The sequence below is a fragment of the Nerophis ophidion genome, linkage group LG03 (assembly GCF_033978795.1).
Source record: "Nerophis ophidion isolate RoL-2023_Sa linkage group LG03, RoL_Noph_v1.0, whole genome shotgun sequence".
Classification (NCBI taxonomy): Eukaryota; Metazoa; Chordata; class Actinopteri; order Syngnathiformes; family Syngnathidae; genus Nerophis; species Nerophis ophidion.
Window position 1 is genome coordinate 53,493,261 of NC_084613.1, and position 14,462 is coordinate 53,507,722.

Below are 14,462 nucleotides of genomic sequence, written 5' to 3' on the forward strand. Positions count from 1 at the left end.
GCCTTATTGCGAAATGGAATATATTAATTTTTGTACTTAAAATACTATGAACAATACCCTATAATGACAATGTTAAAAGTTTTTAAAAAAAAACATTGGAAAAATTTATTTAAAAAAATACATAAATAAAAAATCACATGTAGGTAAGTATTCATAACATTTGCTCAGTACCTTATGATGCACCTTTGGCAGTAATTACAGCTTTAAGTATTTTAGAATACGATGTTACAAGCTTGGCACACCTATCTTAAGACAGTTATTCTCATTTCTTTTGAATGCAGCACCTCTCAAACGCCATCAGATTGGATGGGAAGGTTTGGTTTCCATCCAGGATGTCTCTGTACTTTCCTGCATTCCTCTTAGTCTGGTCAGGTATGTGACCAAGAAGGAGTTTTCTATTAAACTGGTAATAGTGGTTTCATTATTTGGGTAATGTCCAGTAATACTGTATTACCTCAACTTGAGTTTTATGATGGACCTCTTATCTCAGAACACTTGTATCTCAAATGGTTGCATCCAATTGAAATTAATTAAAATAAATTGAATTCCCCCCGCTACCCATTCTCCCAAAACAGCACAATTTTAACATACAACATGCCTTTTTAAAAGAAAAACAAACATTTATATAATAATTATTGTGTACAAATAATACAGTAGAATGTACTACTTACAATTTTCACCCGGCTGACATTATTAAGGGCTGCCGTGACTGCACTGCCTTTAATGTCCTCTACACCAGTGGTTCTTAACCTTTTTCAGTGATGTACCCCCTGTGAACATTTTCTTTTTATTCAAGTACCCCCTAATCAGAGCAAAGCATTTTTGGTTGAAAACAAAAGAGATAAAGAAGTAAAATACAGCACTATGTCATCATTTTCTGATTTATTAAATTGTATAACAGTGCAAAATATTGCTCATTTGTAGTGGTCTTTCTTGAACTATTTGGAAAAAAAGATATACAAATAACTAAAAACTTGTTGAAAAATAAACAAGTGATTCAATTATAAATAAAGATTTCTACACATAGAAGTAATCATCAACTTAAAGTGCCCTCTTTTGGGATTGTAATAAAGATCCATCTCGATTCATGAACTTAATTCCAAACATTTCTTCACAAAAAAAAAAAAATCTTTAACATAAATATTTATGGAACATGTCCACAAAAAATTTAGCTGTCAACACTGAATATTGCATTCTTGTATTTATTTTCTTTACGTTCATATTTAGTTGAAGTATTATTCAATAAATATATTTATAAAGGATCTTTGAATTGTTGCTATTTTTAGAATATTTAAAAAAATCTCACGTACCCCTTGGCATACCTTTAAGTACCCCCATTTGAGAACCACTGAATTACACAACAGGTGAGAACAGTTAAGAATTTGCATAATATCAAATCTCAAAAAATTCAAATTGGAGCATAAACATGAACACTGGAAGTTTTCTCCATTAAAATGTAAGTCTTTAATATTGAGTTGCAATGAAAATGTACATCTCAAGGCTTTTTTTTTTTTTTTTTGCCGTTATGCAAACTATAGATACATTGTTTGTAACAACCCAACAGAAAATGTGCATCTTCAGAAAAAGCTACTGATAACTCTTGTGGCTGAGCTATAGTCTTCCCTTTGCAGCCACAAGGCTTAGAACAGCAGTCAGCAGCTCGTGTGTAATGTAATGGAAAACACAACAACATAAAGACCTGCCTCCTGACTCCCATTACGGTGGTGGTGATACTGTATGTGCGTAGGCTTGGTGAACAGAAGGTGTTAAAATGAGGTGTAAGGTGATAAGACTATAAATTCACACACAACATTGAGGTTTAAGCAATACATTACTAATCTGATTGTACAGCACCATCTGTCTCCTCCAATTTAAATTAATCTAGAGCAGGGGTCACCAACGCGGTGCCCGCGGGCACCAGGTAGCCCGTAAGGACCAGATGAGTCGCCCGCTGGCCTGTTCTAAAAATAGCTCAAATAGCAGCACTTACCAGTGAGCTGCCTCTATTTTTTAAATTGTATTTATTTACTAGCAAGCTGGTCTCGCTTTGCTCGACATTTTTAATTCAAAGAGAGACAAAACTCAAATAGAATTAGAAAAACCCAAAAAATATTTTAAAGATTCTGTCTTCATTTGTATGAATAAATTCCTTTTTTTTTTTTAACTTTGCTTCTTATAACTTTCAGAAAGACAATTTTAGAGAAAAAATACAACCTTAAAAATGATCTTTAAACACATATACCTTTTTACCTTTTAAATTCCTTCCTCTTCTTTCCTGACAATATAAATCAATGTTCAAGTATTTTCTTAATTGTAAAGAATAATAAATACATTTTGATTTAATTCTTCATTTTAGCTTCGGTTTTTTTCGACGAAAAATATGTGTGAAATATTTCTTCAAACTTCTTATGATTAAAATTCCCAAAAATTATTCTGGCAAATCTAGAAAATCTGTAGAATCAAATTTAAATCTTATTTCAAAGTCTTTTGAATTTCTTTTAACATTTTTGTTCTGGAAAATCTACAAGAAATAATGATTTGTCTTTGTTAGAAATATAGATTGGTCCAAATCGTTATATATTTTAACACGGTGCAGATTGGATTTTAACCTATTGAAAACATGTCATCAGAATTCCAAAATTAATCTTAATCAGAAAAAATTACTAATGATGTTCCATAAATTCTTTTTTTACTTTTTCTAAAATATTCAAATTAGCTAGTTTTCTATTCATTTTTTTCGGTTGAATTTTGAATTTTAAAGAGTCGAAATTGAAGATAAACTATGTTTAAAAATTGTATTTTCATTTTTTGCGTGTTTTCTCCTCTTTTAAATCGTTCTATTAAGTGTTTTTTTTTTTATCATTTCTTCTCTACAAAAAAACTTCCGTAAAAGGAAAAAAAATGTACAACGGAATGACAGACAGAAATATCCATTTTTTTTAATATATATAGATTTATTTAGTTAAGGTAAATTGAGCAAATTGGCTATTTCTGGCAATTTATTAAAGTGTGTATCAAACTGTTAGCCCTTCGCATTAATCAGTACCCAAGAAGTAGCTCCTGGTTTCAAAAAGGTTGGTGACCCCTGGTCTAGACAAATAAAGCTAATAAAGGGTATAGCCTAGTGGTGACAGCATTGGGAATATAATCTTTGTCACAGCTCGTCTTGCATAGAGATTGTGCAGGTGCGTCTCCTAAAGCAGTGGTCCTGAAATCAAATACTATATATGACCTCATACTATTTAAGCTGTTTTCTGCTGGTGTATACTCCCCACGTACAACACGCCACCATGCATTCTGCAAATAGCTTGCAGCTTATCTTTGTTGACATGGTGCAGACCTCCCATTGAGTAAATATGGACTCAACATTTGGCGCTTTCAAGTTTTAGCATAGTGAGAAACGTCTGGAGTTGATGTTCATCTTAGTGAGGCCCAAGTGCTTGAGAGGGGTGGACAGTGCGAAGGTGGCCTTCATGGGGATGTCGCACAGCAGATCGGAATCCTCGTCGCACTCCTCCAGCTCGTACGTGGCGTTGTCCAGCATCTCCTTGTGGCGCTCACACACCTGCTCCACTTTCAGTTTGTGGATCTCCCCGCGCAGGCGGATCAGCTGACGGGCCAGATGGTTGTCCTGAACTTGCATTTCCCTCTTAAGGAGAGGGAAAAGGTGAAAGGTTAACAACTTTTGAAGTATAGTATCAGCTTAGATCAGATCAATCTGTGGGCTTCATCTAGCAGTATGCCAAAGAATCACTTGAATAAAGTACAGTGGGTTTTTTTCTTTATTCAAACAAAATGAAGTGAAGTGAGTTGTTTTTATATAGCGCTTTTCTCTAGTGATTGAAAGCGCTTTTACATAGTGAAACCCAATATCTAAGTTACATTTACAGTAAACCAGTGTGGGTGGCACTGGGAGCAGATGGACATAACGGCAGTGTCTAGGATGGCGGAAGCGGGGATCGAACCTGGAACCCTCAAGTTGCTGGCACGGCCACTCTACCAACCGAGCTACAGTATACCACCCAGTGTTACTGTTTAAACTGTGTGTAATGTTACAGTGGCCAAAATTATTAAATATGCTTGTTAAATAATACATCTGCCTTCTTTTTATAGCTCGGTTGGTAGAGTGGCCATGCCAGCAACTTGAGGGTTGCAGGTTCGATTCCCGCTTGTGCCATCCTAGTCACTGCCGTTGTGTCCTTGGGCAAGACACTTTACCCACCTGCTCCCAGTGCCACCCACACTGGTTTAAATGTAACTTAGATATTGGGTGTCACTATGTAAAGCGCTTTGAGTCACTTGAGAAAAGCGCTATATAAATATAATTCACTTCACTTCACTTTTTAGTGAATACTTAGGCCTGGGGACGGCGTGGCGCAGTGGAAGAGTGGCCGTGCGCAATCCGAGGGTCCCTGGTTCAATCCCCACCTAGTACCAACCTTGTTGTGTCCTTAGCAAGACACTTCACCTTTGCTCCTGATGGGTGCTGGTTAGCGCCTTGCATGGCAGCTCCCTCCATCAGTGTGTGAATGTGTGTGTGAATGGGTGAATGTGGAATTAGTGTCAAAGTGCTTTGAGTACCTTGAAGGTAGAAAAGCGCTATACAAGTACAACCCATTTATCGTTTATTTATTTACTATATTACTGTATTCAAATGTTGGTCATTGTGGTGGTACTTGGAGAGCCAAGTGGGTGGTAAAAACGTTTGAGAACCACCAGTACAGATCAAAGTATGCAGAGAATCCAGGTAACAGGACGAAAGAAAGTCAGTCATGCCTTAAATTAAAGTTTTCAGTGGGACAGAAGACTGACAGTTTCATATTAAGAGAAGAGCTCCAGTAGGCAAGGATAATATTTATTTACCTTCTATAGGGCAAGGGGCGTCGAAGTTTTCCAGGCCAAGACCCCCCTAACCTGCAGACCCGCCCTACCTAAATATCTAGTATAGGGGCCAAAATGAAAATTTGCCAATGCTCCATGAGCCAAATACCAATTTTTACCATGAAACAGCTTCATGAGTGAGGAATTTTGCCTCATATTACCATATATAAATATAAGGTAGTAATAATTGTTAAACAGACTATGTGTCTAATTCAGTTAACTTGCAACTCTGCGTCTTTTATGTACATATTTAACAGCAAAACAATCAATATATCATCTTGCCATTTCCAGGTGTTCTTAGGTAATGATGTAACGACTAACTGGGGGCGGAAAGTTGAAAACGGTCTAATAAACAAAACTGGAAAAGTAAGTTAAGTGTGACCACTTTTTTCGTCATAAATAACTTTTTATTTTTACTCTTTCAGTAATATTAATATACTGTGTTTATTATATCGCCAAGCCACACCCGGTCACCTCCGTCGTGTCTGCAGCATACCTAAAGTTGTGTTGCGGTTTTATATTATTTTTTTGTGGCGTTTGTAATGGTTGTGGCTTTTGAAATTGGGCTACTGGAGCTGTCTGCCATTCTTGTTTTGCTGACTAATGAAAATGACGCCACAGACGGGCAGAGGGACTTCAACAAGTTTTAACAAAGTCATCATTAAATGTGTTAAACTTCATATAAAGTCTGCCATTCTTAAATCAAAAGTTTTCCTTTTTCTAGTATCGATAAAATCGATCGATTGTCTTGTAAAACGATGTTGTATCGATAACTATCTTGCTGAAGGCAAACTTGCCCAGTACAGATCAATGTAGTTGAATCTTAGGAATATAAATCGATTAAACCCCAAGTAAATATCGTACATTAATATTACATTACTTGATAATACCACTTTAGTTGTGTGTATTGCATTTTATTCTATTGTTCTATACAATATTTATTTTCTAAAATGTTGTTTATCTTTTTAAAAGACATGATAGCGTTAAAATTGTGCTGTCTGGAGTAGCAAGCACAAATACATTTGATTCCAATTAATTTAAATGGAAGATGTTGTCTTGAGATACAAGTGTTTTGAGTTAAGAGCTGCATCACAGAACCAATTAAGATCATAAATTGAGTATGACTGTATTAGCTTTTGGATCAGGGGTTTCAAACTCATTTTAGCTCAAGGGCTACATGGAGGACAATCTGTGCACACGCGGGCCGGACTATTAAAATCATGGCATTGAAACTAAAAAATGAAGACCACTTCAGATTGTTTTCTTTGTCTTAATTTAGCCAAAAATAGAACAAACACATTCTGAAAATATTACAATAAAAATATAGAAAAAAATACCAGCAGCGGTAAAGTTTAGATCCATGAAGGAAAGAAGAAAATGAATGAATGTTTACAACAGAAGACATTTACATATGCATAAAAATGTGTTTTCTTTTGTATTTTTTTTTAATGAATTAAGTTTATGACGATATAGAATGTGAGATATAACAGAATAATATATACATTTTATCATTTGTTTTCAAAAACTGTTACAAATTTACTGTGGGACACCATTTTTATGACTTGATGGGGTCCCTGGGACACCACTTTGAAAATTCCTAGCGCCAACACTGATGGAGTATTGGCGTGTGCAAAACAACAGCAGGCGGCTGTGGCCTGCGGGCCGGTTTTAATACTAATTAAATATCATCCTGGGGGCCATTAGACAAATGTTATGGATAATAATGATCAACAAATCAAAAGGAACATCATTAATCAATAGCCTTTTATTTAACTGTGCATATGACAACTGAAATTTGTTTATCTACATATTTAATTTTAATGTAATGAATTAATTATTATCCATCCATCCATTTCCTACCGCTTGTCCCTTATGATAATTGTATTTTTAGTTATTCACCCTCTTGTACATTTCAGGCATCTGTAAAGCCCTTTCAACAGAGGTGGGTAGTAACGTGCTACATTTACTCTGTTACATCTACTTGAGTAACTTTTGGGATAAATTGTGCTTCTAAGAGTAGTTTTTATGCAACATACTTTTACTTTTACTTGAGTATATTTATAGAGAAGAAACGCTACTTTTACTCCGCTCCATTTATCTACATTCAGCTCGCTACTTGCTACTTTTTTTTAATCGATCTGTTAATGCACGCTTTGTTTGTTTTGATTTTGTCAGACACACATTCAAAGTAGGATGTACGCATGCCTGCGTTTCACCAATCACATGCAGTCACTGGTGACGTTGGACCAATCAAACAGAGCCAGGAGGTCACGTGACCGTCACACGTCGAAACTTATTTGGGTGTTACCATTTAGTGGTCAATTGTACGGAATATGTACTGTACTGTGCAATCTACTATTACAAGTTTCAATCAACCAATCAAAAGTGTAAAGGAATTTTTTTTTATTTTATTTCAACCGTACTTCCCGTCAAAAGCCTAAAGACTGATCACACAGTTCCTGTCTTCACAATAAAAGTGCCGCTTCCTCGCGCCTGCGCTAACAAAATAAGAGTCTCCAAAAGCCAGCGCAAACAAGCGAGCAAGCTACGGGGTTTGCCGCCAATGTATTTCTTGTAAAGTGTATAAAAACGAAAATGGAAGCTGGACAAATAAGATGCCAAAAAATAACAACTTTCATGTGGCATTAGACAGACAGGAGGAACTTTTTTTCTCCTCCATTTGAAAACGTGGACGTTATCAGCACTATTGTCTGATTCCAATCAATGCAAGTCATCAGAATCAGGTAATACACCAATTTATATTCTTGTCTTCATGAAAGATAGGAATCTATGTGTTAAACATGCATGTATATTCATTAAAACACCTTTAACATTTCAACAAATAAATTATATCTGTATATATAAATGTATTTATGTGTATATATATATATATATATATTTACGATATGTGTATATGTATATATATATATATATATACATAAATATATATATATATATATATATATATATATGATATGTGTGTGTATGTATATGTATATATGAGGTAGATCACCTCGACTTGGTCATTTATTAAGTAATTCATTAACGTTGAAAAACTTATTGGGGTGTTACCATTTAGTGGTCAATTGTACGGAATACGTACTGTACCGTGCAATCTACTAATAAAGGTTTCAATCAATCAATCAATCAATCAATCAATGCCTACTGAGCCTATGGTGCTGTTAAGTTATTGTGGCTCGATTTGCCTTATTTGTGTTTATGTTAATGTATTATTATTTAATATATATTATGGTTTTAGTTGCTTAAGAGATATTCCTGGCTCTGAATTTGCTCATTGCTATTTTTTATATTTCTGTGCATTATTTGTTGCCATAATGAGGTTACTCATCAGTTACTCAGTACTTGAGTAGTTTTTTCACAACTTACTTTTTACTTTTACTCAAGAAAATATTTGGGTGACTACTCCTTACTTTTACTTGAGTAATAAATCTCTAAAGTAACAGTACTCTTACTTGAGTACAATTTCCGGCTACTCTACCCACCTCTGCCTTTCAATAGCCTTGCGCACAAATTGTGCTCTAAAACTACTTGCCTTGAAAAATATGCCCCTGTATTTATTCGATTGTTTGGTGTGGGTACGATCTTTGACCTGTGTTTCATCTGGGTTATATAAATTACTAAATATCAGTTATCACAATCAATGAATTAAATGGAAAATCACAGAACCTTTCAATGATTTTGAAAAATTTATAGTTTCGATATCAGTATGTGGAATCAGATCAGTATCAACTTGTGCAGTATCACCCATCCACACTGACGCTTGATTAACTAAAAGTTTGGTGTCACTCACCAACTCTTGCCTGAGAAACTCCAAAGCGTCGTCAAGAGAGTCAAAGCCACAGATGGTGGGCACCACTTGTGGACACTCGCTCGCTGATGCTTGGGTTTGGTCGTCACACTTCGGTGGGTCTTTGCCCTTCCACGGTCCACTATGGAGCCGCTCCTGCCACTCGAGATAAGACGGCCTGCGGGTCTCTAACTTCAACTTTTCCGTCAGTGCTTTCACTTTGTCCAAACCTCCAGTGTCTCCCTCGCCTCCCGAATGTTGCACATCCATGAGAGCAGAGATGGCGTCAGCGTGGAAATGTCGCTCGAATGACCATTGGGGTCCGAGCCTCCTTTATAGGCGGTTGCAAGTTGAAGGAACGACCGCCCAAGATTAGGATCCTGTGTGTAGAAGTCAAACAACGTATGACATGTTTATTTTTATCTATTTTTTTGCATCAGAGCAAGATTATATCTGTCACCGTCTTGTGACGTTCCACTTTTTTCATCATCATCGTGATAATAATATTGTAATGAGGTCGCCTTATATCTACTAATAACCTCGCATTATCCACAGACAAATGAATTAAAATGTATTTTATTTCACAAAAATAAAATAAAATGCTTTTTGCAATATTGAAAGATGTACTGTTTTTAGTGTCAAATAAAATCACCTACTTTTGAAGTGTTGAGTAACAAAAATAGAAACAACAATATTCAATAGTGTACATTTTACCCTCGTCAAACTATGAATGCATGCTGCTATCTAGTGGTTGTTTATCATATTGCATCTTGTCCTCAAATGAACGTGAGTCCCATCCATCCATCCATTTCCTACTGCTTGTCCCTTTTTGGGGTCGAGGGCGGGTGCTGGAGCCTAACTCTGTTGCATTCGGGTGAAAGGCGGAGTACACCTTGTACAAGTTGCCACTTCATTAGAGGGCCAACACAGATAGACAGACAACATTCACACTCACATTCACACGACTGGTGTCGCCAATCAACCTATCCCCAGGTGCATGTCTTTGGAGGTGGGAGGAAGCCGGAGTACCCGAAGGGAACCCACACAGTCACGGGGAGATCACAGAAAGATCCCGAGGCTGGGATTGAACTCAGGACCTTCGTATAGCCCCAGTTGTTCCAAAATTATTAGGATTTTGAAAGCCCCCTTTTTTGCTATCCAATATCACGTAATCTGTTTGTACTTTTCTCCCAGTTGTTCAAAGCAAAATTCAATTGGATCGATCTGATCCAGATCCGAATTTTTTAATAATGAGTGCTCCAATCAGAATGATGATCACTCTGAAGACTGCTAGGTGTTTAAAGGCCTACTGAAACCCACTACTTTTGACCACACAGTCTGATAGTTTATACATCAATTATGAAATATTAACAAGTTGACTAAATTGCAATTTTAAATTTCCCGCGAGTTTCTTGTTGAAAGCAATGATGACGCGTACGCGTGACGTCACGGACTGTAAGGAAATATTAACGCTGCACCAAACACGGCTAAAAGTCATCTCTGTTCATGGCGTAATTACACAGTATTTTGGACATCTGTGTTGCTGAATCTTTTGCAATTTGTTCATTTAATAATGGAGACTATAAAGAAGAATGATGTTGGTGGAAAGCGGTGGATTGCAGCTGTCTGTAGCACAGAGACACAGCCGGTGTTTCTTTGTTTGTTGTGAAGCGGAGCGGTCAAGCGAACATGTTTTCTCTACGTAAACCAGCATGATTTTGGATGGGGAAATTGTGATATATATCTTACCGGCGACATCAATGGATTATTTGTCGTCCTGCAGCAGCTGTCATGTCAAAAAAGGCAGCTGTGAGCTTGGCTCCTCGGCTTCTCTCTGAGACACTTCGTGTTCACTGCAGCCATCCGACCTCGAGGTATGTCTTTACGATCTTTAAAATCTCACTAAAACACTATTAAAACAATAAGCATATAAGGGGTCTTCCAGAATTATCCTAGTAAATGTGTCTAAAAACATCGGAATCGCTCAAAATGCAATCGCCTTTTTTTTTTTTAACTTTATTTATTTTTTATTTTTTTTCTAGTCCTTCGCTATTAATATCCTCAGCCACAAATCTTTCATCCTCGCGCAAATTAATGGGGAAATTTTTGTTTTCTCGGTCCGAATAGCTCTTTTTGTTGGAGGCTCCCATTATAAACAATGTGAGGATGTGAGGAGCCCTCACACGGGTGACGTCATCGTCTGCAACTTCCAGTACAGGCAAGGCTTTTTTATTAGCGACCAAAAATTGTGAACTTTATCGTCAATGTTCTCTACGTAATCCTTTCAGCAAAAATATGGCAATATCTCGAAATGATCAAGTATGACACATAGAATGGACCTGCTATCCCTGTTTAAATAAGACATTCTCATTTCAGTAGGCCTTTAAACCTCAGAGGAGTGGTTCTAAAACTTTTTCTACCAAGTGCCACCTCAGAAAACACTTGGCTGTCCAAGTACCGGCATAATGACCAACAATAAAATACAGTCGCACAGTAGGCCTAAGCATTCATTAAAAACAAGTCTGAGGTTTTGTTTGACAATTTAAAAACAATATGTTTGGCCACTGTAACATTACACACAGTTTGAACAACAAAACAGTGTTTAAATATCGGAACATAAAACACTGTACTGAAATCAAGTGATTATTTGGTGTACCACAAAACAGAGCCCCCGTACCACTAGTGCAGGAGTCGGCAAGCCAAAATGTTGCCATACACAAAAAAGTCTGTCTGGGAGCCGCAAAAAATTAAGCGCCTTATATAAGTCTGATAATGAAGGCAACACATGACCTAAGTGTCTATATTAGCTGTAATAGCTATAATATTGAAATTGAAATATTTATTCTACACGTTTTTACAACATTGGAAAACAGTAGTAAAACGGAAGCTTCTCCAAGAGTGAGATAACTCCTGGAAATTACTGGCTTAGAATTACATGTGTCCAAGTTAAAGTAAAAGGCAGGCTATCCTCTTTAAATAGATGTATTACAATCTTTGGCAAGCTAGGTACCGTTTGCTGTGGTCTGGAACAACATGGCACACTAACAACTATCTGAAATGCAGCCAATATTACATTCAGATAATGTGTCATGAGACATGCAAATATAAATTAAAAGTAAAGGAAATTCAATGAGCTCAAATATACCTACAAACTTGGCATAATGATGCAATATCTACATAACGCTAGACTAAATAGCATGTTAGCATCGATTAGCTTGCAGTCAAGCACTGACCAAATATACCTGATTAGCACTCCAACAAGTCAATAATATTAACAAAACTCACCTTTGTGCATTCACGCACACCATGAAACGTTTGGTGGACAAAATGAGACAAAGAAGGAATGGAATGAAACATGTTTTTCTGTGCCAGTTGGAGAAAAGTGTACATGTAAACAAATTGTTTTGTCACACAGTCCACACAAGTATGGTGAGCTCAAGGACCGCCTTAATTAGGAGGACAAAACGGCGCTCACCAAATACTCTTATCAGTGAAGCATAAACACAAACATTAAACAGTGGGCTTTCTAACAAATAGGAAGGTTTGTGTCATGTTTTTCCCACTACAGAAACCACATTGAAACACAAAATATATGTTTTTCCCCCATCTTTTTCCATTTTCATAAATTTTTGAAAAAGCTCCAGGGAGCCACTATAGGGCAGCACAAAAGAGCAGCACAGCTACGGGGCTGCTGGTCATTTAAGGAAAATGGGAGGACGGGTCCTGACTGTTGTTTGTGCTTATGCACCAAACAGCAGCTCAGAGTACCCACTCTTTTTGGATTCCCCTTGAGAGAGTACCGGAGAGTGCTTCCTCAGGTGACTCCCTTGTTCTGCTGGGTGACTTCAATGCTCATGTTGACAACGACAGTGAAACCTGGAGAGGTGTGATTGGGAAAACAGCCGCCCTGATCTGAATCCGAGCTATTATTTGTTTTTGGACTTTTGTGATAGTCACAGATTATCCATAACAAACACAATGTTCAAACATAAGGGTGTCCATATGTGCACTTGGCACAAAGACACCCTAGGCCGCAGTTCCATGACCCACTTTGTAGTTGTATCATCGAATTTGCTGTCTCATGTTTTGGACACTCAGGTGAAGAGAGGTGCGGAACTTTCTACCGATCACCGCCTGGTGGTAAGTGGGCTCCGATGATGGGGGAGGATGCCGGACAGACCTGGCAGGCTCAAACACATTGTAAGCGTCTTCTGGGAACATCTAGCAGAGTCTCCTGTCAGAGAGAGTTTCACTTCCCACCTCCGAAAGAACTTTGAACATTTCATGAGGGAGGCGACGGATATTGAGTCGGAGTAGACCATGTTCCGTAGCTTTATTGTCGAGGAGGCCGATCAGAGGTGTGGCCGCAATATGGTTGGTGCCTGTCGTGACGTAATACCAGAATACGCTGGTGGACACCAGTGGTGAGGGATGTCGTCAAGCTGAAGAAAGAGTCCTATCGGGTCATTTTGGCTCATATAGACTCCAGAAGAAGCGGACAGGTACCCGCAGGCCAAGCGATGTGCGGCTTCAGCGATCGCAGAAGCAAAAACTCGTGCATGGAAGTAGTTCGGGGAAGAAGTGTATGGTGGGGATGGTGTGCTGCAAACCTTGACTGCGGATATTGTGGATCAGTGGACGGAAGACCTGGAAGCCTTCCTAAATCCCACCTACATGTCTTCCTATGAGGAAGCAGTGCCTGGGAAATCTGTGGTAGGCTCTCCTATTTCTCGGGCTGAGGTTGCAGAGGTAGTAAAAAAAACTCCTCGGCGGCAAAGCCCCGGAGGTGGATGAGACTCCACCCCCGGCTCCGGATGCTGTGGTGCTGTCTTGGTTGACAAGCCTCTGCAACATTGCGTGGACATCGGAGACGGTACCTCTGGATTGGCAGATTGGGTGGTTCCTCTCTTTAAGAAGGGGAACCCAAGTTTGTGTTTCAACTATCGTGGGATCACACTCCTCAGCCATCCCGGTAAGGTCTATTCAGGTGCACTGGAGAGGAGGCTACGCCAAATAGTCAAACCTCGGATTCAGAAGGAGCAGTGTGGTTTTCGTGCTGGTCATGGAACTCTGGACCAGCTCCATACTCTCAGCAGCGTCCTTAAGGGTGCATGGGAGTTTACCCAACCAGTCTACATGTGTTTTGTGGACTTGGAGAAGATATTCGACTTTGTTCCTCTGGAAGTCCTGTGGGTAGTGCTCAGAGAGTATGGGGTATTGGACTATTTGATTGTGGCGGTCCGCTCCCTGAATGATTGGTGTCAGGGCTTGGTCCGCAATAACTAAGTAAGTCAATCCCGTTTTTAGTGAGAGTTGGACCCTGCCGGGGCTGCCCTTTGTCACCGATTCCGTTCATAACTTTTATGGACAGAATTTCTTGGCACACTCAGGGCGTTGAGAAGATCGGGTTTGGTGGCTGCTGGATTAGGTCTCTGGTTTTAGCAGATGATGTGGTCCGGATTGCTTCATCTGGCCAGGATTTTCAGCTCTCACTGGATCGGTTTGCAGCTGAGTGGGAAGCGACTGGGATGAGAATTAGCACCTCCGAGTCTGAGTCCATGGTTTTCGCCCGTAAAAGGGTGGAGAGTGGGGAAGAATTATCGTCTCAAATGGAGGAGTTCAAGTACCTTGGAGTCTTGTTCACGAGTGAGTTAAGAGTGGCTCGTGAAATAGACAGTCCGATCAGTGAAGCGTTCTCAGTAATCCGTTGTGGTAAAGAAGGAAATGAGCCGGAAGGCAAAGCTCTCAATTTGCCGGTTTATTTATGTTGTCA

At 38.6% G+C, this 14,462-nt stretch overlaps 1 protein-coding gene across 1 annotated transcript; it reads right to left on the reverse strand.

Moving 5' to 3' along the window:
• Nucleotides 1–865: 865 nt before the first annotated feature.
• Nucleotides 866–9,050, reverse strand: fam167b (family with sequence similarity 167 member B). The gene is made up of 2 exons (XM_061895600.1): nt 8,693–9,050; nt 866–3,649 (listed from the first exon to the last, which is right to left on the reverse strand). The coding sequence occupies exons 1-2, from the start codon at nt 8,957–8,959 to the stop codon at nt 3,386–3,388; spliced, it is 531 nt and encodes a 176-aa protein (XP_061751584.1). The 5' UTR covers nt 8,960–9,050; the 3' UTR covers nt 866–3,385.
• Nucleotides 9,051–14,462: the final 5,412 nt, after the last annotated feature.

Excerpts from the sequence above, each read along its gene's own strand:
- fam167b (XM_061895600.1), bottom strand. The coding sequence starts at position 8,959 with ATGGATGTGCAACATTCGGGAGGCGAGGGAGACACTGGAGGTTTGGAC. Across the intron at positions 3,650-8,692 it reads AGTTTCTCAGGCAAGAGTTG|AGGGAAATGCAAGTTCAGGA; the intron begins GTGAGTGACACC and ends CCTCTCCTTAAG.